This window comes from Ips typographus, linkage group LG2, assembly GCF_016097725.1.
Source record: "Ips typographus isolate SLU linkage group LG2, UJ_Ityp_2.0, whole genome shotgun sequence".
Taxonomy (NCBI): Eukaryota; Metazoa; Arthropoda; class Insecta; order Coleoptera; family Curculionidae; genus Ips; species Ips typographus.
In genome coordinates, this window is record NC_138423.1 from 1,113,026 (window position 1) to 1,135,817 (window position 22,792).

A 22,792-nucleotide genomic window follows, 5' to 3' on the forward strand; every position below is an offset into this window, starting at 1 on the left:
ACTCACATTGTCACATTGAATTTTACTTTACCTTACCGGTGAATAACCGATCATGGTAAATTTACGCCCATGACTACAATAAATATGATCGACTGCAATCGGTTAACGATTTCTGAGTTGATGGTGACGTAAAAATCAAGCAACATTGAGCTTATGGGATTAAGCAATCCTTTACTGTTTACCGTCCTTGACTTTATCCATCCTTCTTACAGCACTAATTACGTAATATACTATTTCGTATTATTACATGTTTCTGACTATACTACTCTGTTTAGCCCAAAATATCTATTTTCCAAATGCTTGATTTAGCATACTCAAGCATTGTTTTACATTCAAGTGGTTCTAGAATAAACCAAAAGCAGGTGTAACTGAAAAAACCCAACATTTGTTTAAACTATTCTCAAATTCGCATAATAGTGTTAATAAATGCATGTCGTTGTGCGCGGATTCATCCACACTCGTAAAATTAGCTTTAACTCTGCGTCTATTATCGTAAAAGCTCGATTTATCATCATTTAAAGGATCGAAAAATCGTTTTATGTGCTTGAAATAAACGCAATTCGTGATGTTTGGCGATTAAATCATGTTTACGTACATCAAAAAATGGTAACATCCATTAATCCAACAATAATTGGTTTTGCTAATAATTTTCTCTTTTTGCAGTTGTTGGGAATCATGTTACTGGAATCTCATCGAGGAAAAATTCTGCTTCGACGAAAACATCGCCCTATACCAGGAACCAGACGAAAAAAAGCCAAGCGAAAAAAACAACAACATGTTCGATAACATGGCGTTCTACGATAGTGTGTCTGTGATAGGTAAGCCCTTAATAATATGGTTAGACCTAGAAACTGACATGTGATCGGAAAAACAGCGGGAAGAGCCATAGTGACTATAGACCCGCTGGAAGTGCAGAAAAAACAAACTCCTGTGATGGAACAACCGCGTAAAAGACTGAAATGGCCTGAAAAAAACTCGAAAGCTTTGGAATCCAACTATTTGAGCGAGATGCCGTTTATTAAAGAGGAAAAACCGGCAGAAAAACCGACGAGTGATACTGATGGTGGCGAGAGCGAAACTCAGGAAGCTCTAGTGCAGAAGAAAGTAAGTTTTTCCGCATAAGGTAATTAATACATATAGCGTGTAATGCAAATAGAAATAGTAGTAACTTTATTTCAAGATTGTCATAAACAACGTATACAACAAAATGAAATTGCGTCAGCAAAAGAAAGACTACTTAGGTATATTATTATACTTATGATATAGTATACTCATTCAATACAGGAGAGTTCAACCTCTACATGTTTAGGTAATCGTCGAGATGATAGGGTTCCAATTGGATTAATAACTTTTTTAGCTCCCTTTTAAATTTTTGGTTACTCACAATTGTTTTAATATCCATAGGTAACTTATTGAAGAGCTTTATACACATATAGTGGGGAGTTTTTTCTGTTATTTGCAGCCGGTGTGTTGGATACATAATTTGATGGGTTAATCTTGTATTATATTTGTTTACCTGTGGATTCTGAAAAAATAAACTTCTGTTGTTGAAAAAGAACATTAACCATTCATATATATACAGAGCGTATACTGTCATTAGCCCCATTGACCTGAAAGTGTTTCTACATGATTGCCGATATTCCATTTTTTTAATTATTCTCATAACTCGTTTTTGAGCAATAAAAATGTTCTGAAATCTACCATCTCGGCCCTAGAACATAATACCATACTTCAGTCTGGATTCAAAATTGGCGCTATACAGAATTTTTAGACATTGCTCACTTAGATATTTACCAGTGAATCGTATTCCGTAGCAGATAGTTCCCAAAGTTTTCAAGAGTTTATCCAAATGAAAAGACCAATCAAGGTTCTCATCCAGATAAACCCCTAGGAACCTCGTGTTTTCAGATACTGTTATGTCTTTTCCGACAATCGGGAGTCATTCCAGTTTACCAAAGTTTGATTGTTTGGTCCTGAACAGGACTAAATCAGTTTTCTCTGCGTTCAAAATTAAGCCGTTATCAGCAAACTATGCTTCAATTTTAGACGTTAAATATTGACTATTGCTTACTACGTTCAAACTATTTTTGTCTCCAATCAACAAGTTGGGGTCATCGGCATAGTTAATAATAGTTTGCCATGGTTCATCTGCTACCGAATACATGTCGTTTATGAAGATTACAAAGAGGATTGGCCCTATAATACTACCTTGTGCTATTTCATAATCGTTCGAAAGAGTCCCTGACCTACTAGATTGACCATCTTTAGTGACAGCCACTATTTGCTGCCTGTTTTGCAAGTATGATCTTATCCCATATTTTTCCATTTTATTTAATAAGATTTCATAGGCCTTCGAAAGATCTAGGAATAATCCAAGTGCGGCCTCTCTATTTTCAAAGTGCTTAATGATTGATTGTATAAATTGATATAATGACGTTTCTGTTGATTTTCCTTTTATAAATCCGTGCTGGTTTTTGTTAATTAGATTACAGTGGTTCATAAATTCTATAATTCTTTTACACATTGCCAGTTCAAAAAGTTTGGAAAATCCTGGCAGAAGGCTTGTAGGTCTACAGCTATTCATTATTTCTGGATCACCCTTTTTATACAATACACCAGATTTAAAAGAATTGTTAATTATAAAACACAGTACATCTTTTAATTCGCATATGAAAAGTTTTATTAAGCTGGTTGGTATTTCGTCAAACCCACTGCTGTGTTTATTCTTAATTTCATGCGCAAGTTCACAGACTTCTTCCGGCGTAAGTGGTTTTAAAAACATTGACTTATCATTAAATGGGATTTCACATTTATAAGAATTCGTATCTACTTTTGGAACTATATTTGGTATGCTGTTTACTAAGAAACTATTAAAATTTTTGGCTATGGCTTTAGCATTTCCCTTCAACTGTATGTCACGACGATCACTAATTTTTCCTGAGATTTCTTTAGTTATCGTCCACATACATTTCATTTTTTGTTCGATTTAGTAATCCTATTTTCATAATTTTTCCTTCTGACATTCTTTAAAAGCTCATCATATTTTCTTTTGGTAGATTTGTATGCCTCCTTATATTTGTCATTATAACGACTCAAGGTAATCTAACTTTTGTTTGTAATTGATAACTTCCGGATCGTGTTTAAATGATTTTAACTTTTTTGTTTTGATTATTTTGAGCGGGGAGTTTTGGTTAAAAATTCTTATAAATGTATTTATAAAGATATCCCATTGATTGTTTACGTTATTACTAATTACACTATACACACGTTCCCAATTTTGGCCTTTTAAACAGCGCAAAAAATTATCTTTATTCTTTTGAGAGAATGTTCTTGTTTTGGTATCACTAGAGACTTTGGACTGCTTTGTTTCAAAAATAACTTTTTGCGCTTTATGATCTGAGATAAAGTATTCTATCACACTACTATGTTTAAGGTAGATAAATAAGCGTAAGATCTTTTACAAAAATAAGAATTTTTACTGATTTATTTTAATTTAAATGGTTTTACCCCGTTTTGGTCAAATCCACAATCAAGCCCAGAAAACTTTGTTTGATATTTGAAGAAAGGTCTATCAGTCTCCCGTTTGTTGGTAAAATCTCAAAAAAGCAATTAAGATCAAAAATACTTACAAGCAGTAACCGTTATTCAGGGTGTTCGTCGGTTTCTAGAGCTAGTGATATCAAGAGTTTTTTTCTAATTTTGTCATATAAAATGACACTTTTCAAAACTGATTAGAGTGACAAAACGTTTTACTTTTCGTAACTAGTTACGAAAAGTATCACTTTATGTAACTAGTTATGAAAAGTTCATTTCATCACTCCCTGTTTTCATGCATTTCCGTAGAAACATATGGGCAACATCCATCATAACATGTCGTTGTCACAATTTATACAAGGTGCTATGAAAGTGAATATTTGTGTTAAATCACTTTAAAAGATGGTTTTTACCGCTTTTTGGTCAAAATTAGAAAAAATTTTGTATGCAACACGTTTCGAAAATGTCTTATTGTGTAACTCATTCAAATTGTAGGACCTCGCTGCGCTCGCCCTACAAACATTCATTCGTTACACAAAATCGATCTTTTCGTAACTGGTTACATAAATAGCAATTTTTTTTTAATTTTTATGCAATTATACACTTTTGGAGTAGAAAATTTTGCTAATGTAAGTACTCGTACCTTCAGAGATATGCAGAACTAAACCCAGTTACTGAATAGTATGTATATTACATACTCAGATGGAAAGTGATTTCTGTCGAGAAATTAGGTAATATCTTTATCTCGACAGAGAAATTAAACTTTTCACCGTGTTTTGTATACTATTTTATTTTTAACCATTTATCAGAATCTTATCACTCTTTTAATAAATCATTCAGTTAAAATACTGACAACGTTTTCATTGGGAATACAATTCGATTTGAAAAAACGTTTCTTAAAGTGCTTTTAACATGAAGATTGGCATCACCCCAACGGTCCTCCAGGCGGAATTGTACGTCATCGAAATCTGCTCTAGGAAGATGATCGGAAACCTTCCGATCCGGGCGGAAATCGATATAAAAATCTTCACGGACCTATCAAACACCGCTTGGAGCTGTCATGAAGCACTAAACACTCTTGGCAAAACCAACAGTGTTACCCTCATGGGGATTCCGAGTCATTCCGGCTTTACAGGCTGATGAACTTGCAAAACAAGCGTCAGAAGAGGCCTTAACTGATGATCTTGCTCACAGTGAATCATTTCAGAGCGGTGCAACGAAGAGCACTCCGGAACGCCGAGGATGGTCAATTCCAAGGAATTTATGAAGGGCCCGTCCAAGACTAGGACTGATAATTTCCTGCAACTCAGCAGACAACACTTAAAGGCAATGACAAGGCCCACATACACCGGGTTGGCATGGCAGATGATGCTGAATGCCGCTGGTGCGGCAGCACTCCTGCTATGCTGCTGACCAACTATTGCCAGATCCAGGTTTTGGCGTCTGGACAACAAAAAGTCATCCGGTTCCTGGAGGAGCTGGGATATCTGAGCTATGATCGAAGAGATCATTATGTGTGAGCCACAATAGACCGATGGTTGCAGTGGAAGGCAGCAATTGTCCACTCACTTATTACATAAAACATAAGACATCGAGATTTCTGAAGACGCAAATGGTACTTGTCACAACCTGAGCTGCGAGCAGTTACAGAGGTCGCGAAAGAAAGTATTTTAACTGTAAAGAGTAAGTCCAGATATCACAAAAAACATTTTGACATTCAACTGGGTGGAATTCCTCACTTTCCACACAGATAATTTTGTCATCGGCTTTTTTCAATAAGTAATTGCAAACAATTCAATTTTTGTGCTTTTTTTCTTGTACAAACCTGGCAAGATTGACACATTTTTGCGTTTGCAACCAAGGACTTTAAGAAACTTACACCTCACATCTTATACAGGTGTGGTAAAAGAAAAACCGATTGTAATATTTTGACAAAACATCAAAAATGTACGCTTTTTACACACAAGTAAGTTACACGGGACATAAGACTAATGTATTTTATCTCCTCTTGTTTTCAATGTTAATAGTGAGACAATCTTTGAGGAAGCTCTTCCAGAAGGAGACAAGGGAATAAGAATGAACGGTCAGCAATTTAACAATTTTAGATATTCCGACGATACAGTGGTGACAACGGACAGCACTGAAGATCTGCAGCATCTTCTATTTCTTCTTCTTTCTTCTCGAATTTAGGCAAATTGCCTGTTAATTCTTGGCAGCATGCCTGCGACTTTAATCAATTGATGGAAGATTGTCGCTTCTTCTTCCCGGTGGTGATTTGTTCCGAGCTATCCTTACTTTCATACGCGCTTTCTACTCAAAACTCAGTCAATAATTAATTTTTACTATTAATTAAACTACAGTGACCCTACGTAAACAAAGTTATTCAAAAGATATAATACAATTTTAGCAAACATGATGGCAATCTTCTGTTGGCAAATCTTCAAAAAATTTAGAGTTTTCTTTTGTGTATAACTCCGAAAGATAGGTACTCACTCAAAATTTCTAAAAATTGATTCTTAATCTTAAATAGTCAGACTACACTAACCCAAAGGCCGATAAGTCTAACAAGCTTTCTACTGAAAGCTTTAGAAGGGCTTGTCGACCGCTACCTCAAAGAGGGATCACTAGTGGATCACTAGAGTGGTGTCTTTTTAGACATTGAAGAAGCATTCGACAATACTCCCTTCAATGTCATTTACCGTGCGTTGACTGGACGCAACGTTGAGCTTTCTCGAGTGGATTCGTTTCATGCTGTTCAGTCGCAGCATTCAGGCAGAAATGCGTGGAGACCGGTCCATGGTTGCTGCAAGGGGCTGTCTTCAGGGAGGAGTACGCTCCCTTCTGCTGTGGAGACAAACTACTTCGGAATCTGAACGATGCTGGCCTGTATGTACAGGCATATGCAGACGATATAGCTATTCTCTGTGACGGAACCAGAGACAAGAGTCTCTTCAGCAAAAAGCGTGACGAAGGAATACGACCAGAAATAATTCTCTCTGGTGTAACACTAAACTACAGTTAGTCGCTTAAGTACCTGGGTATCTACCTGGACGCTAAGTTGTCATGGCGAGAGCACATATCCTGTAAAATTAGGAAAGCTTCGTTTGCACTGTGGACTTGCGGTGGCACATGGGGACTTCAATCGAAGGTTGTGCACTGGCTCTACTGCGCCATAGTCAGACCTATACTAACACATGGGGCTCTTATGTGGTGGTCAAGTGTGGAAAAAAGTGACGTGCGCACAAAATTAGGTAGGTTACAAAGCTCGCAAGCACTACGATAACTGGAGGAATGAGAACTCCATATTGGTTCTGGAGTGCAAAACAACAATGGAAAAGCTGGCCGAAAAGAACGACATACGTCTTGTGTGGGTTCCGGGACATGCTGCTATTCCGGGAAATGAAGAGGGGGATCGACTGGAAAACTGGACTCCGCCATAGGTATGAGGTAGGCCAAGAACTCATCATCGCCCCTAAGCCAAAAATACGAAATACCTGCTGGAATTATGGCCTACTTATTTGATGGGTATCATCGAGGATCCTACTTGTCGAGGATGCTTGGAAGAGGAAGAGTCGGCAGGACATATCTTAGTCTGTTCCAGTCCAATCTTAAATAAAATTAAAAATGTTATCCACGTATAACCATTTTAAATCAACTATAGTGTCTCTGCGACCAAAATAATTCGATTTAGTACAACTTACCTTAGACGAAATGTCAACGGAAACAGAAATACAGGGGGTCAAATTTGATTATCAACTCAGTTTTAAGCCAGCGCGTAGAGGTCGCCACCTGCAGCAAATAATTCACTTTAAAAACGACATAACTATTTTCTGGTATATTCAAGTGACAACTGAAACAAAAAAGGTATACCTAGCTAGTACTCCTAAAATCACCGGTTTATGAGAAAAGCTTAAGAAAGGTTTGGTTCAAATAACTGCTAACTTAGTCCAAAATGTCTCAACAGCATTTTGAATTTGAATTTTGTCTCGGTTATCTGTCATTTCTTCATACACAAAAGGCTTCAGGTATACCAATACACAAAAATCCGGAGGACTAAAATTCGAACTTCGTGTTGGTCATGATATTTGGCTTCCCCGACCAATTCAACTATTCGGCAAATTTCTGTTACTGACTTGCATTATGTCATTTTTCTGAAAAACGTTTCCTAAGAAAGATACAATCCTCCAAATTTCCATTTAAAAAATCGTTTTATAGTTTAAAACTGAACATTCAAGACTTGTGAAAGTCCAAATTTGTACTCAATAGTCTAAAAACTTGCTTTTTACTATTAGGAATGGTCTTATGATTCACTTTCTCAGACTGCCATCCTGGTTGAGTGTCTGAAACTGGCATTCAAGAACTAAAAAAAGTCCGGAAATCAAGACAAAGATTGTATTGTGCATGAAACTCATTTTTTACTACTAAAAATAGTATAAAAGTTGACTTTTAATGCTAGAACGGACATTACTAGGACTAAAGAGAGTCCAAAAGTTTATTTTCAAGATTTTAATTGGTGTACAACTCAATTTTCTTCAACTTTCAACAAGTCAAGAAATAAATTAAATTTTCGGACTATTTTATTTCTAAAAATTAGTTCTCAAGACTATTATTGTAGCATTTGGTACCAAAATTTTTTACTTTTATGACTGAAGAAACTTGACTTTTTGAAATAGTCTTAAACTCGATTTTTCAGTCTTAAAAAGCACTAAAAACAGTCTGAATTTCTTAGAGATGCTACAATTTATTGCACCTATGAGTGTAGAAGTCAATTTAATAGTGAAGACGCTTGAAATAACATTTTCAAGACTATGGTCAGTGGACAAACTGGCTTTTAGGCCTGATAAGTCAAAAACTTTGAAAAGATAGTCTTGAAACTCGATTTGAGGCACTGAAAACAGCCTTAAAACACTAAAAACAGTCTAGTTTATTAAGAAATACCCGAATTTTTAGCACTGAGGTGTCTAGAAGTCGATTTAATAGTGACAAAGCTTGGAATGCCATTTTAAGTCTATGAAGAATGTAAAAATTGTTTTTTAAGTCTGCTATGTCAATAACTTGGTGAAGATAGTCTTGAAACTCGATTTTCCAAGCTAAAAGCAGTTTTGAAGCACTAAAAATAGTCCAGAATTCGAAGAAAGTTCGTTTTCAAGACAATTTTCATGAATCTAATGTCAATGTCCTGCATCTAAGACTATTTTCAAGACTAAAATATTGAAATTTATCTTAGAATTATGAAAACTTACTTCAAATGCAAATTTTAAGCTTCTGATGTCACTTTTCATTAGTTCAGTCACATTTTGGGGTTCAAGTCAATTTTTAAGGTTTAAATGTATAAATTTTTCAAATTCTTGAAAAAGTAGTTTTTATGTCTACAAGTCAATCTTCAGTATTAAAGTCTCTCGATTTGCATGAAAACTGGTTACAAACACAATTTTTATGCTTCTGAAATTTTTATCAGTCAATTTTCAAAACTAAAGTCTTTCAGTTTGTCTGGAAACTATGAAAACTGGCTACAATAATATTTTTTAAACTTCTTAAGTGAATTTTCCGTCTCCAAGACAATTTTTAAGTTGGGTTGGGTTAGTTTTGGCTCTTTGACCGTAATAACGTGTAATAAAGTGCTTGTTCCAAATTTGATCAATATTGCTCCAACGGTCTGACAGTTATGACAAAAAAAAACGATTTTTTAAACAGAAATTTGAAGGACTGTATTTTCCTTAGGAAGCACTTTTCAGGAAAATGACATAATGAACTTATTTTTTAATTGGCTATGGATTGGTGAATTATTGACATTTAAAACTGGACCACCCTGTATGTATGACACCTAATGCTTTAATTGCAAATATCTTGAAAACCATTAATCTTAGAAATACCAACTATTAAGTATACCTTTTTTGTTAAGAAAATATTGGATAACCGATACCAGTTGTCACTTCGCTTTACCAGAAAAAAGTGAGAGTGATTTTAAAGCAAATAATTTGTTGTACATGGCGCCTTGTATAAGCTGGCTTAAAACTGACTAAATAATCAAATTTGGCACCCACAAAAAACCCTCGAATATCTAATTTTAGCAAGAAATTTGAAGTGGAAATTGTGCTAAATCGTATTATTTTGACCCCATAAATACACCAATAAATTATTTACCATTACTTAACTAAAATAAACTTACCTGCTTGCTGAATATACCCTTAAATTCCACCAACCGTTTTGTTAACTAGACCATCAGTGATAAAACTAAATTAAAACATTCACCTCATCTAGATCAACAGCAAAAAGATAATGCGAAACAAATCAGTGTAAACACGTTTATCAACATAACTGACACTATAACACTTGCAGAGACATAGAACTCGTAGATGATAAGATTAAATCCCTATTATTGCCTCTTGGTAAACACCTTTATAACCGGTTTAAAACAGAATTACCTCCTTAAGTTTATTGAGATTTCTATTTAAGTTTGCACTTATTGCAAATTGGGGGGCTAATCGTCATTTGAGATGGATTAGTTATCTGTACTTATTGAAAACAATGCAGTAAACGTGTGACGTAATAAGAATTTGGGTTTTAGGTACCAAACCGACTGCACGAAAAATTCCAAATCAAGAAATCGGTGAGTTTTCACAACATTCCAGAAAAGACTTCATCGAGTTCCGGGGATGAGAGCGACTACGTCAGAAACAAAAATCTGGTAGTTCCTGAAGAGGAGGAGGTTACTCTCAGGGTTGGCAAATCGTTGAGGGAAAGGCGAATGTCTAAGAGTTTGTCTCTTAAAATTATCGGTAAGTATTCAATTTTTTTTGTTTGTTGATATGATAAAACTCCCAATATTTCGAACCGTAGTATATTAAGTTATTCTTAAAATTTTGTTGTTGATAAGAAATTATGAATAAAAAAGGGTTATCTACTGTCATGATTATTATCATTCTGAAAATGAGATTTACTCAAATCTACCTCACCTTCTAGTTGCATGATAATATCGTCATAACTGGCATCAGATTCACCCTGACCATTCATTCTAATATTCTAGTAAATAAAGAAAATTTAAATAAATAAGCTTGAATAAAAATTCTATTATAGGTATGCCAAGTTATTTTTAAGGTAAATAACTAAACCTATCTAACTTACTTTCTACCTAAAAATCCTGCTTCTAAATATATCATTGAAACTACAAATATCTTTAATACAAAAAATTACAACTACTTACAACTAATACTCTTCGTCAAAGAGTCCAAATTGTCCAAAATAAACCGTCAGTTGACCAATCTTCTTCTTTTCCGTTGAGGTGGATTTTTAACTGCAAAGGCTGTATCTCGGTAACAGCCGGGAGGCCTCCTCGGTTATCGATTTAACCACTTCTGGAATAGGTCCTCTATCACAATCTGCTCCATGTCATAACGCGGACTAGACGGTACAATTGCTGGTAGCACTCGGTATTACACTCAGTAACTTCCGTTCCGGAAGGAAACAGCTTTCTAAGATCCCCTGATCTTCAATAGTCTGATTTTTGCTCGAATTTTTTAGAAAACTGACTTTCCAGCTCTCATTAAAAGTCTCTCTTGACCATCAACAACCAAAAACAAAAATAGTAGTTTTCCTATTCAGTGTGCAAAGTTATGTTTCCACACGCGAAAGCAGTTAGTCGAACGACGCGAAGCGGAGTTCGGATAAGCTTCAAGTGCCGGAAAACTACTTTGCACACGTGTTAGGAACAATATTTTTTCTACGAATGAAATATCTATACATTAAATGTACAATTGGTCGCGTTTTTTAAATTGATCGCAGATTGAGCAACTGAAGGTAAAATTCTGGTACTTGGAACTGCTTCACTTTCTTTAGGATTGAAGGTCAGAATTTTGTTACTTAATCCTTTTTTATAACTTGTGGATTCATCAATGTATTCTTCAGCTACCGTAGTCGATTTCCAACTCCCCAAGCGTTTTATGTCAGTGATTCCTTCTCCAGAATCGGCCAGGAACGTTGCCGATGATCGACGATAACTGTGCCCTGTGTAGAGTTCTGGATTTGGCAACTTCAAAAAAACAGCTATTTCAGAAGGCATTTTTCCAAAACTGTTTACTCCAACACTTTGCGAAAAACATTTACCCTTTCTGTAAACTAGGAAAAAACGATTGTTTGACTTTTTTGGACGTAGGCCGGTGTATCTTCTGTACAGTTGCAGGTAGGTTCCGTTATGAACTTCTTCTGATATTATAAAGTTTCTTGCTGTATGATTTTTGGAATCTCTAATTTTAACAATTATGAGGTTTCCTTTGTCTTCAATATCTGTAGTGGTTAAATTGGCTAGCTCTTCCCTTCGACATGCACCAGCAAGTCCGAATATAGTGGCAACTTTAATTAACAGGTAAATTTCATCTGGTGCGGAGTTCATAAAACTGAATATTTCTTCTTTTGTAAAAATTTTCGCCTTTTTAGGTTTAAAACCAACATTCTGCTTTTTCAGAAATGCAGTGAGCTTATAAAATTCACCGATATCGATGTCTCTTTTTATTTTTATTAAATTTTTGAGCATTGAATACTTTGACCACATTGTGTTAGGTTTGAATTCTTTCCAGAAAATACGCTAAAAGTACCTCTTCCTTTAAGGTTTTTATCCCCTTTTGTTCGCACCATTGGGTAAACAACTCGTACTGTTTCTCGTATTTTTCTCGCGATTTGAGAGGCAGCAATAATTGCAAACTAGCCATGTTGGCGGCTTTTAGAACATCTTCCGGAAGTTCATCTTCAGTGATATCCATTATTAAAATAGTTTTTTTAACTTAAATAAGTAAGAATAAACACTGTTGTAGACTTTAAATTGCATATAAATGCGTTGTTTGACAATGAGCTTTAGTTTCTAAGGAAACAAGCCTCATTTTCAAAGACAGAGACAAGGTGGTTTATTTACCTAAACTGTACGGAAGAATAACGTGAAAAAAGTCGTGTTTTTTATATGAAACCCCTGAATATTATTAAATTTTTGAATTCTACGCAAAATTCTAAGCAGATTTCTACCTTCTACCTCCACGTACCACCTTTTTCACCTCCTTTGAAGAGTTTATCAAGTAATACTGTTAATTTTCTTAATAACTACATACAATCCTACTAAAACTAACTATAATGGTAAACACTTGACCTCCCTACAAAAATGTACCTTTTCTATAAATTAAATAAATAAATTTTCTTTATTTTCTTGAAAAAAATATCCTTATTTTCAAGACACTACTAATGATTTTCGTGGTAGTCACTTTTGATTTTGAAATAGGAGCCTATTAGTTTAAAAAATAAATTGTGTATACCATGTTCTATACCTATCTTTAACCCAGTTTGATTTTATTTCCGTTTCCAAACTCAAATGTTATTATTATCACAATTATCGGTACGTTGAGATGCTTGTAAACTATCGTTCCAACAAACTAATAACTAATACTATACCTCCAAATTTAGACAGTTGTAAAAGCTGAAATTGTAAGAGACACATCACGTAACTTTGTTAATGCAATTTTGAACTGGTCCCACTGTAAAACCCAGTTGACACCTGTCAAAAACAGTCACTTTACTTTTGAAATGTGTAAGATGTATGTAAGTTTTCAAAAACAAAGACAATAAAAACTCAATGTTTCAGAATATTCAAAATATAAGGAGTTTTATTAAAAATAATCAAAAATTTGACAGGCAATAGGCATATGTCAATTTTAACTATGACGTCTATTGAGTAAAATATCAACAATCATCCTGTATCTTTCCAATACAGGGTGTCCCACGACGAAAGACATCGATTGATATTGGAAAAAGTATAAATAAGAGAGTTTTGAAAATTTGGCAGGATACTGATGTGGGCATGCCCAATCTAACTAAAATATTTTCAAGATGGTTGCACTTCCGTTTATACCGGAAGTCGATCACAACTTTCTTATTTTAAATAGAACACCCTATGTATTATTACAGCCTCTAGACTTTTTTGAAATATTTGATGTTTTTCCAAAAAAGTGACAGTTGCAACGCTCAACATATTTTTGTACTCTGTCAAAACCGTATTTCATTTTGCAATGAAACTTTGGGTTATTGTAAATAAAGGATCGTTTTATTAAACTGAGGGTGCGTAATGACTCATTTGTATACAGGGTCGTCAAAAAAAATCATAAACCTGCCACTTTTTTTAAATAGAAACCCACATTTTTTATGACGGAATCATTTTGAGCATTAAAAATTACTATACGTTTCAATTTACTTGCCTATACCTAAATCCAACCCATTTCGTTTTATTTGAGAATAAACATTTTTTTTATTATGCTGCACGGTTGGGATTATCTGGTGTTCTAGTTGGTCATGTAGGTCACAAATGAGTCATTACGCACCCTCATTTTAATAAAACGATCCTTTATTTACAATAACCCAAAGTTTCATTGCAAAATGAAATACGGTTTTGACAGAGTACAAAAATATGTTGAGCGTTGCAACTGTCACTTTTTTGGAAAAAACATTCAGTGTTCTATTTAAAATAAGAAAGTTGTGATCGACTTCCGGTATAAACGGACATCTTGAAAATATTTTAGTTATATTAGGCATGCCCACATCAGTATCCTGCCAAATTTTCAAAACTCTCCTATTTATACTTTTTCTAATATCAATCGATGTCTTTCGTCGTGGGACACCCTGTATACACGTTTGATCCTTTATAAATTAACACACATGATATTTTTTAGATTTTCCCAAAGAACTACCGATCATAAGACAAAACTCGATGCCGAAATTCTACTTGGACACGCCCGATGAGAACCAAATGAAAGATTCAACGCTGGTCAAAACTTCAGCGTTGACCATGAAAACGCCAGCGCCTGCCGAATTCAATTTCGACTTGCAATCAGTGGTGCAACTGCAAAAGGACATTCAATCTTCGCAGGCGAAACAACCCCCAGCGCCAATACACCGGGAAACGTCCAAACTAAATTTGCTCAAAGACAAAATTCTCCTAAAAAAAAGTAAAAGTACACTAAGCGCAAGCAGTTTACCCCACACTAATCACATGTAGTTGTAGTATTATGCCGAGCAAAAGTATTATTATTAAGTTTTACATTTTAAAAATAAAATAGGCTGTATTTGAAATCCATTTATTACATTTCATGATTTATCATACACACATATATCATAATATACTGGATAAAAAACGGCTAGAATCAAAAAACTGTGCTTAATTTACAACACCAAAAAAGTCCCATAATTAAAAAACATTACGGTAATTGAGCTTCGTACATAATATCGGATGTGTGCTTATTGTAAAAATGTGCGAAAGGCTTTTTATATACAACAAGGATTATGATAGGGCGTAGTTATTCGCGGGGTTGAATGCAAGTTAAGTTATCCGAGTTAATATCCGCTCTATAAGAAATAAATCATTTCCTTGGGATTCAATTAAACCATCCTAAAGTCACCTACTTACACTAGACACTGGGTTTAGAGGGGTGCCACAAATTGAGAGTTGGTTTAATTATGGCAAAATTGCGCAATTTAGAGTTTAATAATATGTCGTCTTACAATACAAACATCAGTTTTTTTTATACAGTTAAATTTTGATTTCAAAAATGTTGTTTGTCAACAAAATCGAATTTAGCGCCCTCTAAGTAGGTGAATATCGTGGGTGCAGAGAAACACCAACTTGGAAGTCCTTGCGCGGATGGAAAAATCAAAAGAACTGATGCTGATCGTTAAGGAAAAAAAAAACGGGATACATAGGCCACATAATGAGAGGCGAAAGGTATGACCTTTTGAGACTGATCATTGAAGGAAAAAGATCAGTGGGAAGAAGACAAAACTCCTGGCTGAAAGACTTAAGAAGATGGTTACCTCAATTGACATCTTCAGAGCTGCTACATCCAGAATAATGATTAAGAAGAAGAAGAAGTAGATGAAAGATGAAACTTCCAACCTCAAAGTAGAGTTGAGCAAATATGGAAATTTTCGTATTTCTTCCAAAACTTTCCGGGAAGATACCCGAAACTTTCGAATCAGCAGTTTTTGTTTGTGTTATATAACGCATTTGACATTGACAATATTGATATTTGATATTGTTGATTCATTGACAGACAATGAAAACGTTTATATTTTGTGATAATGGAAATAGAGGGCGCCAGCCTAGGATTAATTAAAGTTGCGTGACATGTAGACTAGAACTGTGATTCTGTATCTTAAGAAATCGTCAGAGTCTAAGTTCAGCAATGTCAAAAACGTCATTAAAGAGATGTATATGTTATCTGATAATGAAAACTCAAAAAGTTTCCATTATGTAATAATAGATCAGATGCCTTTAAATTATCAGATAATGAAAATTAGTTTTATGTTATTATGTGACAATAGAAACGGATATCAAAAAAATGCAATGTATTTTTTTAATACTTATTCTTTAGACACAATTAAAATTAGGTAATAATTGAAGACATGTGGTACATAGAATACTGGGCATCACAGTTCTGGCCTACATGTCACTCAACTTCAATTAATCCTAGGCTGGCGCCCTCTATTTCCATTATCACAGGTAATAGAAATAAATGCCATAAAAACAGAAGTCTTAAAAATGACTTGGTTTTTATGATACCTGTTTTTATTATCACATAATAGAAAGGTTTAGGTACATTATCTGATAATGAAAACAAGGTATCATTTTAAAATACCTGTTAATTCAATTTTTATGACATTTGAGCTTCAAAGTAAGTCTTCAAAAAGGTACAAACAAACTGCATTGCTCAACCTTTGCTACTTTTGGAGATACCCCGTAAAACCATCAAATTTGAGACACCCTGTACAGTCATTCAGACATGAAGCTACAATAAACTGTAGACTGTATTGAAACAGTGTATAGTGTAAGGTCCTCTTTAAAGGAACCTACTTTCCCCTGCGGTCCTAAATTCCTTCTTCAACCTTAGAAGAATCTATGACTGCAAATGACAACTAAAACGTTGGCAAAATGTACAGAGTGTTCCACTAACAGAGGTTAGGTTAGGTTAGGTTTGTTTTTAATTGTAAATCTTCTGCTAAGTGGCGCAACTTACATAGTAAACGCAAAAAAGTGAAATAATTGTGAAAATTTAAATGAAAAGGTATGTTTAAAATAACACACTTACGTTCTTGGAGCAATTCTACACATTTTTTGTATAAGAAAGTTTTTCTCTAACTTCACGCGTTTTCCGTTGAGGGCGATGATTGTAGTTAACTTACTAACTGCTATAGGGTGGTTTTTAAATAAATCTAAATTTTTTGAGATTTTCTCAAAAATTTTCTATATAATGCTACCTTTTTTATATTTTAGATAGAAAAAGTATACACCTTAAAGTGTCATGTTAGTTGTCAGTCAGGAATTTTTGTTTTGATATTTTTATTTGTGACGATTCTGGGAACCGTGGGCCAAAGGTATGTAGAGCTTTACTTGTTTTCTTGTTGTCTTTAACCATTGCCAGCTAAATTTTTGTTTTGACAGTGACAGATTGTAGTAGAAATATAGTAGTTACAGTCAAAAGTAAATTTAACTTCAGCCAAAATATTAATAAAATATTATTTTATTTACTTGTCTAGGCTGGCTTATTGATGCCACAGAAATGAAGAGTTCGTTTCAAAATGCATATTGCAAGGTATGCAAATCGTTCCTTCGAGCGCATAAAAGTGACCTAATAAGGCACTCTTCTACAACCGCCCATAAGAAAAATATATCCAGTTTCCATTCCAAAGGGCCAATCCAAATTAACTGACAATACTAATGGAATTGTAATAATTTCCAATAAACAAAAGGAAAATGAACTACTTCTGGCAGTACATGTAGGAATTCATAGTTCTGTTAAAACTTATTGCAAAAATAATCTGACCAAAAAGTAAACATCGTACAAAATGTTCATTGTTATTAAGAAAAGTAGGGAATCAGCCCTATTCTTTAATAGTAGATGAGAGCACGGACGTTTCTACTATTAAATATTTATGTGTATGTACTAGATATTATAGCAGAAAAGTTAGTGATATTGTTGTTATGTTTTTGGGTTTAGTGGAAATTGAACGCGCCACGGCAGATGCTCTATACAATGCTTTAAAAATGTTTTTCTAATTATGGCATATAAAGTGACACTTTTCAAAACTGATTAGAGTGACAAAACGTTTTACTTTATGTAACTAGTTATATAAAGTATCACTTTATGTAACTAGTTATGAAAAGTTCATTTCATCACTCCCTGTTTTTATGCATTTCCGTAGAAACATATGGGCGACATCCATCATAACATGTCGTTGTCACTGTTTATACAAGGTGCTATGAAAGTGAATATTTGTGTTAAATCACTTTAAAAGATGGTTTTTACCGCTTTTTGGTCAAAATTAGAAAAAATTATGTATGCAACACGTTTCGAAAATGTCTTATTGTGTAACTCATTCAAAACATTCATTCGTTACACAAAATCGATCTTTTTGTAACTGGTTACATAAATAGCTATTTTAACTCATTTAAATATAAATATAAAAAACATGATTAGGCTTGGGACGGATGGCGCAAATAATCTGGGTGGAGTTAATAATTCACTATTCACTAAACTCAAAGAAGATAATCCAAATATTCAGATGGTTAAATGCATATGTCACAATGCAGCTTTCCATGCATCAGAAGTATTAACAAGTAATTTGGATTTTCTTTGTAAAGAAGTATATTCCTTTTTTCTCATAGCTCCCTGCGACAAATTGAGTACAAGAGATTATTTAGTATATTGAATGCTAATGGTAAGCCTTTTCATAAGTTATAGACTGATTAACGAAGGATAAGAGTAATCGTTTATATTTTCTTATAATAAGACCGGTTTTGTATGAAGTTAATAGTGTAAATCTGAACTTTCAAGCTAATAATGTAGATATTGGAACAGCTTCGTCAAGTTATAATATTTTTAGCAAAAAAAAATTTAACGTCAATTTCTAGAAGATTTCAATGAGCTACAACATCACATTAAAAATGATGAATGTCTACTTGGGTTGTTGTATTTTTTACTTTAAAATGAGTTAACTTTTGACACTAAAAATAGTCAAAAAACAGGATTTTTGGACTTTTTTTTTATTCAATTAAACACTGGTAACAGTCCGAATTTTTGGACTAATTTAATTCTAAAAATTAGTGTTTAAGACTAATATCGTAGCATTTAATGCCAAAATTCTTTACTTTCGTCAATGAACGGTCTGAAACTTAACTTTTACTAGATTTTTTTTTTTTTAATTCGATTTTTCAGTCTTAAAGCAAATTGAAACGTCTAGAAGTCAATTTAATACTGACAAAGCGTGAAATGGCATGTTTAAACCTATGGAAAAAGTGAAAATAGTTTTTTAAGTCTCCTATGTCAAAAACTTAGTGAAGATAACCCTAAAACTCGATTTTGCTAGCTGAAAGCAGTTTTAAAGCCCTAAAAATAGTCCAGAAAATCAAAAGCAACACAAACCTGAAAAGTTGGTCTTTAAGTCAATTTTTATGAATCTAATGTCAATATCCTGTATTTAAGACTATTTTCAAGACTAAAATATTGAAATGTATTTTCAATCTATGAAAACTTACTTCAAATGGAAATTTTAAGCTTCTGATGTCACTTTTCATTGGTTTAGAGTTACTTTTTGGTGTCCAAGTCCATTTTCAAGGTTGAAATGTGTGAATTTGTAGTAAAAAATTGTAGATAAAGTAGTTTTTCATGACTACAACCTAATTTTTACTACTAAAGTTTTTCAACTTATCTGAAAACTATAACGACTGACTACAAAGACAGTTTTTAGCATTTCAAGTCAATTTTCACAGTTTTCAAGTCAATTGCCAAGGCTAAAATCTTACAATTTCTGAAAACTGGTCAAAAGACAATTTTTAATCCTCTCAAGTCAATTTCACCGTTTCAAAGTAAATTTACTCGTATCTAAGTCAATTTTCACTGTTTTCAAGACCATTTTTAAGTTAAGTTGGGTTGATTTAGGGTCTTTGAACGTAATAACTCAATTATCTCGTAAACGAAGCTTCAAATCAGAATTTTATAATTTTGTCAAATTGGACAAGTAAAGTAAATAAAAAAAACTGAAATTTTTGAAAAATATCCAGTGACGTAAATAATCAATCCATCTTCCTGTATCTACGCTACTGGAGAATTTTGGCAAACGTCATTATTCATATTAAGTACTAATTTCATAAGTTCTTGTTCTAAATTTGATCAAAATTGCTACAACGGTTTGACAGTTATGACAAAAAACACGAAAATTTGAAGGACTGTATTTTTCTTAGAAAGCATTTTTCAGAAAAATGACATAATGCATGTCAACTTATTTTTTAATGGGCCATGCAATGGTGAATTATTGACATTTAAAACTGGACCACCCTGTATATAAAATCTTTACTCAAGGAACTGTTAATGTTAAGAAAATGAATATAATATAATTTTATGTTTGCTTAGTTCACATACATCTAACTTGTATGTATTCAACAAAATATCAGAATGATGTTGGTATTGTTAGTTTTTTAGATAGACAGTCGTTGTCAATAAAATTATTTAATTAATTTCAGAATTTGCCTGATTTTCTTTATTATAATCAAACAGTTAAAACGATTGCCTACATCTATAAACCATTTTAAGGGCCTTACATTATTAAAGCCCGACATTTCTTTGTCTCAAATTCATAGACCTAAATTTAAGGAGTTACCCTTTTTGGATATTTTTGTAGAGGAAAAGGACATTTACATAAACTGGACGTCCAGTACAGTAAATTAATGGAAGTAACCCTTGATGACCAGTGACAAATTTTCTTTGTTTTAAAAATCAAAAATTCGAAATAGAATGTCTTTAAAAATGGTGAACTCCTTGCCAAAGATTAAATCTTACTGCATTATGAACAAAGTTTGTTGCAATGGGGTCATCAACAAACTAAAATAAATTGTGACCATTAAATAGAGCAAACTAATACTTTTCTAACGAGCTATTACTTCATTAAATAATAATTCCTGATATTTAAGATTTTGTCTGACGAGATTCGCAGCGCCCTCAACGGAAAACGCGTGAAATTAGACTTTTATACCTTTACTATGTAAATTACGCCACCTGGCGGAAAAAATATTTCCAGCATTTTCTCTTTGCCACATTAGTTACACAATTTTTTTTGTCAAACCTGTATCTTTTACAGTTTTCGAGATTTGGCCTCAGTGGAACACCCGGTACGACTGTTCTATAGGAAATAAAAATAAAACGATGTCAACCCGGACAAATCAACCAACAAGCATCATTGGTTTATGGGCAAAATTATATTATCCGCTTTTTACTACGCGGTTGAAGTTCACAATAACTCTTGTAAATTTTTCATATAATAATTTAATTAGCTATTTCTTGAGGGAGTTGCGAATTGAAAACAAATGCATTGACAGGAAACCACATTAAATATTTCGAAACATTATGATTTCCTGTCAACGGGGAGGTCCCATTTAACAAGAGTAAATCACGAAAAATAACAAAACTCATTCCATATCGCTCTCTCACTCTAAGCTTTGCTTAACTTAAAAAAACTACTAGTAGTAGCGCGGCGCTCATTTTTTAAGTACATTCAAGTATAAAATTTAAACGCCTCACTGTTGAATGTACTGTACTGAAAAATCACCTCTACGCTCCACCTCTTCTCTCCAGCTCTAAGTCGCATCACGTTTTCCAATTGTGACGTTGTCCGGGAGTCGGGGGAATCATGTCTGAAAATTAAAATGATCTGATGAATTATGACGCCATAAAATAGTGGTTTTTTAGATTCCCGTAAAACGTAATGTGAAAAGTACAGTTTGATGTAATAGCCTAAAAGAATTTTACGAAAATTTACCAAAAAACACAAGAAATTTGCTCAGAAATTGAGTTACCCCATTTTGAGATACCTTTCTAACAAACTTATTGGTTGTTAAGTAAAAAGTGCGCAAGGAACTCGTCAAAGTCACCTTTGGCATCCCAGTCATCTTTGTTACTCTATAGGGTGTTCCAATAAGCCGTGCACGCGGCTGTTTCTCGGAAACTATACAGGGTGTTCCGGACAAAATTTCACTGTGTGTCCCAAAATTAAGATACAACCTTCCAGTTGACATTTTCAAATGAGAATCCCCATTTTTTATTGCATTTATGGATTCTACGTATGTCGATATAAGGCTGTTTTTAAAAAAATAAACGTTGAAGAACAAATAATCATATTACAATGCGTTTATCAACAACACAAAGAATTGAAACTCTGAAGATAATTGCGTATGACGATAGATAGATAGATAGATAGATAAATAACAGCTTTTATTTAAAACAAATAATTACAGGGTAATTATGTTTAAACACGTCAAAGAAGAAAAAAGTATATAGTATCAGTGGATAGATGTATACATATTTAACTTATTGCTAAGAACGTTGCACTTTTTGAAAGAACTCCTCAAAATTGTAAGGTTCGATGAAAACGAGAAGATTAAACAAATCCTTTTTAAACTTACCCAAACCTTGTGTTTCTCGAAGCTTTCTAGGTAAAGTATTAAAGCATTTTATTGAAAAATATGTACACTGTTTTTCAGTTAAAGTTAACTTGTGTTGGGGAAGGTTGTACTGATTCTGACTGCCTCTTGTGTTGTGTGAGTGATTGACTAAGAAACGTTCAAAAAAATTTGGATTTCGTTTTAAAAACAATATGTGTTCAAAAATAGATATTGCTGGCAAAGTTAGAAGATCATTATTTCTAAATGCATTTCGACAAGTAGTTAACGGTGGCGACTTGGTGATTATTCTTAGTGCGACTTTTTGGTTAGTGAACAGCAAGCTTATGTTAGTGCTGTTTCCCCAGAATATGATATTGAATTTAAGCAATGAATACACTGTTCCATAATAAGCAATTCTTAATGTGTCTAAGCTACAGTGTTTAGCTAAAATTCTCAAAGCATAGCATGCCGATGATAGCCTGGCGCTCAATCCCTCGACATGATAACTGTACGTCAGGCCAGCATCTACCTGCAGCCCCAATAGTTTGGTATTATTACTTATAGGTACAGTGTTAGTCTTGAGAGTTATGCTTTCTGGATGTTCCACCAAATTATTACTCGTTTTGAAAATGATACACTGGGTTTTATCCATATTTACAGTAAGATGGTTCTGACTAAACCACCTATCTATATGTGCTCGAAATGGTATATACAAAGTTCTTCAAGAGAAACAAATGTTTTTGCGTGCATTACCAAATTGGTATCATCAGCATAACTGACCAGGCGACCGTTCTGGAA

General features: G+C 33.8%; 2 protein-coding genes and 3 long non-coding RNA genes across 10 annotated transcripts in view; 1 reads left to right on the plus strand and 4 right to left on the minus strand.

The window, feature by feature from the left end:
* The window catches only part of LOC145725195 (uncharacterized), a 36,888-nt gene extending 22,247 nt beyond the window's left edge, over positions 1-14,641 (plus strand). For 3 of the 4 annotated variants that reach the window (XM_081973844.1, XM_081973841.1, XM_081973842.1), the window contains 4 exons: positions 664-818; positions 875-1,104; positions 10,103-10,313; positions 14,238-14,641. In XM_081973844.1, coding sequence (XP_081829970.1) covers positions 664-818; positions 875-1,104; positions 10,103-10,313; positions 14,238-14,563 — 922 coding nt within the window. In that variant the 3' untranslated portion in view covers positions 14,564-14,641. Of the gene's footprint in view, positions 1-460; positions 607-663; positions 819-874; positions 1,105-10,102; positions 10,314-14,237 lie in introns of those variants that run through there. The other variant, XM_081973840.1, reaches the window with a different exon arrangement.
* LOC145725209 (uncharacterized) lies at positions 4,307-5,342 on the minus strand. Its single transcript, XR_014177196.1, has 2 exons — positions 4,882-5,342; positions 4,307-4,822 (listed from the first exon to the last, which is right to left on the minus strand). It is a non-coding gene; the product is annotated as an uncharacterized LOC145725209 (long non-coding RNA).
* LOC145725207 (uncharacterized) lies at positions 6,222-9,945 on the minus strand. Of its 3 annotated transcripts, XR_014177194.1 has the most exons (4): positions 9,704-9,945; positions 7,236-7,323; positions 6,895-7,141; positions 6,222-6,716 (listed from the first exon to the last, which is right to left on the minus strand). It is a non-coding gene; the product is annotated as an uncharacterized LOC145725207 (long non-coding RNA). The 3 variants fall into 3 exon arrangements; XR_014177192.1 differs by lacking the exon at positions 7,236-7,323; XR_014177193.1 differs by lacking the exon at positions 7,236-7,323 and having other exon boundaries at positions 6,222-6,721.
* LOC145725211 (uncharacterized) lies at positions 10,736-11,169 on the minus strand. The gene is made up of 2 exons (XR_014177197.1): positions 10,947-11,169; positions 10,736-10,889 (listed from the first exon to the last, which is right to left on the minus strand). It is a non-coding gene; the product is annotated as an uncharacterized LOC145725211 (long non-coding RNA).
* The window catches only part of simj (transcriptional repressor p66-beta simjang), a 35,285-nt gene continuing 27,121 nt past the window's right edge, over positions 14,629-22,792 (minus strand). Inside the window, exon 11 of the mRNA XM_081973829.1 lies at positions 14,629-21,247. Within this exon, the coding sequence (XP_081829955.1) occupies positions 21,201-21,247 (47 nt within the window). The 3' untranslated portion in view covers positions 14,629-21,200. The remainder of the gene's footprint in view (positions 21,248-22,792) is intronic.